This window comes from Eufriesea mexicana, unplaced genomic scaffold, assembly GCF_001483705.2.
Source record: "Eufriesea mexicana isolate 0111107269 unplaced genomic scaffold, ASM148370v2 C37830581, whole genome shotgun sequence".
NCBI lineage: Eukaryota > Metazoa > Arthropoda > Insecta > Hymenoptera > Apidae > Eufriesea > Eufriesea mexicana.
The window spans coordinates 1-2,244 of NW_017095380.1; the positions used below are offsets into that span (position 1 = coordinate 1).

General features: G+C 52.7%; 1 protein-coding gene across 1 annotated transcript; it reads left to right on the forward strand.

The window, feature by feature from the left end:
• Window positions 1-1,570: 1,570 nt before the first annotated feature.
• On the forward strand, window positions 1,571-2,081 carry LOC108554777 (putative protein TPRXL; the record flags this gene model as incomplete). The annotated part of the gene is made up of 1 exon (XM_017910147.1): window positions 1,571-2,081. A coding segment is annotated over exon 1 (511 nt), but the record flags the coding sequence as incomplete, so codon positions are not given.
• Window positions 2,082-2,244: the final 163 nt, after the last annotated feature.

Genomic DNA, 2,244 nt, shown 5'->3' on the forward strand with positions numbered 1-2,244 from the left:
CACTTAATAGATAGTTGGTGACAAAAGTTGGACACAACCAACACTGGATTTAAACTTCCTGTTTCCTGTCAAAGATCGAATCTAATAGGACTCTCTAGGCGAGAGGGGCTGTCGAATTTCGCGATAGGGATTCTACATGCAGTCAGCTCGATTGGATGCCGAAACAGATAGGAGCAAGAGAAGCACGACACGGTTCTTTCGAAACTCGTCTGTCAACGTTATAAAACACGGGATTGGCAGGCCACCGTGATAAGTGCTATTAATCATCGTGATAGACCACCAGGCATGCTTATGCACGATGATTAATAACATTTTCATACCGTCTCGGAACGGCAAAGACCAAACCCATTAACGCGAGCATCGGGGTTCGAGACGGTTACGAGATCGTTGAACCGAATAGTTTAGCCGTACTGAACGTAGAAGAATTTCATCTCGCGTAACTTTCATAATCCCGTGCGAATCGTGCACGAGAGCTGATGGAAATCGCCGGCCTGCAATAATTGTTATTAATGCCCGGTGAAACGCGGTTGCCCAACCGATGCAAGAATGGTAACGAACAATACGTTACGCGGGGTGTCAAAACGGAATGCAGCTAACGTGTTCATCTCTATTAAACCGTCCTCGTATCAACAAGCTGAATCTCCAGTTCATCGATGCACACCTAGCACCTTCGTCCCAAAATTGCTGTGCATGTAGTCCAGGTGTCGCCATTTTTCATTCTCTCGAATCATCACGTAAAGCTCGATTAGCATAGGGATCCAAGACTCCAAGACTGTCTCTCTTTCTCTCTCTCTCTCTCTCGTAAACACGGTTGACAACGACCAGCTGGTATCTCTTGGCAGAGATGGTCGAATTGACCGAAAGTAGGGAATCGTGCTTCACCACCACCACCACCACCATCGTCATGCTCATCAAAATGGCAGTCCATAATCATGTGTACACGACACGCGTCAGGACTCTATCGCGCTTCATCCACGCCCGTTAATCGCGGCCTACCCGAGGTAAACGCGTGCAGAATGTTCCATCGAGTATAAACGTGAGACCAACGCCTTATTTCTCAGACTCCCCGGTATCCCTTGGATCAGCAGGCTCGCCGCTCGGGATCCAGCCGACGGACGCTCCTTCACCCATAAACTTTCCTGCTCCAGGGGAGAGCATGGCCGACACCTCGACCCTGTCGCCGGAGGCTAACATGCCGAGCTCGCCGGGCTGCCCCGTGGTCAAAGTCAAAAGCGAGTATCTGCTAGGCATCCCGAGTCCAGGGACACCGCGAGATCCTCTTCGCGGGGCGGCAAGTGGACTGGAAGCTCGTGATACAGCCTGCTCGGACCGTGCGTCGCCAGATTCAGTCTTCCCTGATGCCACTTCGATGGTGGGCTACAGAGTCGTCGAGGAACAGCAGCAGCAGCAGCAGCAGCAGCAGCAGCATCAACAGCAGCAACAGCAGCAACAGCAGCAGCAGCAGCAGCAGCAACAACAGCAGCAACAGCACCAACAACAGCGTGCTGGTACACCTGTGCCGACCAGGCTGTCGCCATATTCGCCGATGCAAGCGGTCTCCACGACTCCCATGCCCCAAGAAGCGACTTCGAGGAGCGACAGCCCGGACAAGGGTGACTTATCGTCGGCACAGACCAAGGAGGAGTCGGATAACTCGGTTTTCGATGGCGGAGGTGGCGGTGGTAGCGGCGGTGGCGGTCGTTCGGAGACCTCCAGTCAACCTAGTCACCGGAGTAGCCCGTCCTCTCAGTACAGCCCTAGCCAGAGCGTGAGCCCCAGCGCCAGCACGACGCACGTTACTCAACAACAGCAACCGCAAACTCCGCCGACACCGCCTAGACCCCGGGTACCTTCGGTGCCGCCTCACCTTCTGGCCCACCATCAATTTTGGTCGCAGAACAACGGTATACAGGGATTCGCCACGCAAAGGCTACTGAACGGGGTCATCAGCAGTGCTGTTAACTATGGACAGAACGTTGCAGTCGCGTCCACCAGTAGTACAAGTTTGAGTAGTAGCACGGGGAGCAGTGGGAATGGGGCAACTTCCACGAGCATTGGGGCAACTAGTACGGCTTCCTCGTGTAAGTCAGTTATAACGATGAGTGTCGTTGCGTACAGTGTCCCACGGTAAGTGCCGTTTCATTTAAGCAGCAAACGATTAGACCCTACGTAGACCATTTCGGTTAACAATTCTTTACCTTTCCAATGCTACGTTTGTCTTTTAAAGTTCATTTCTTTAACACG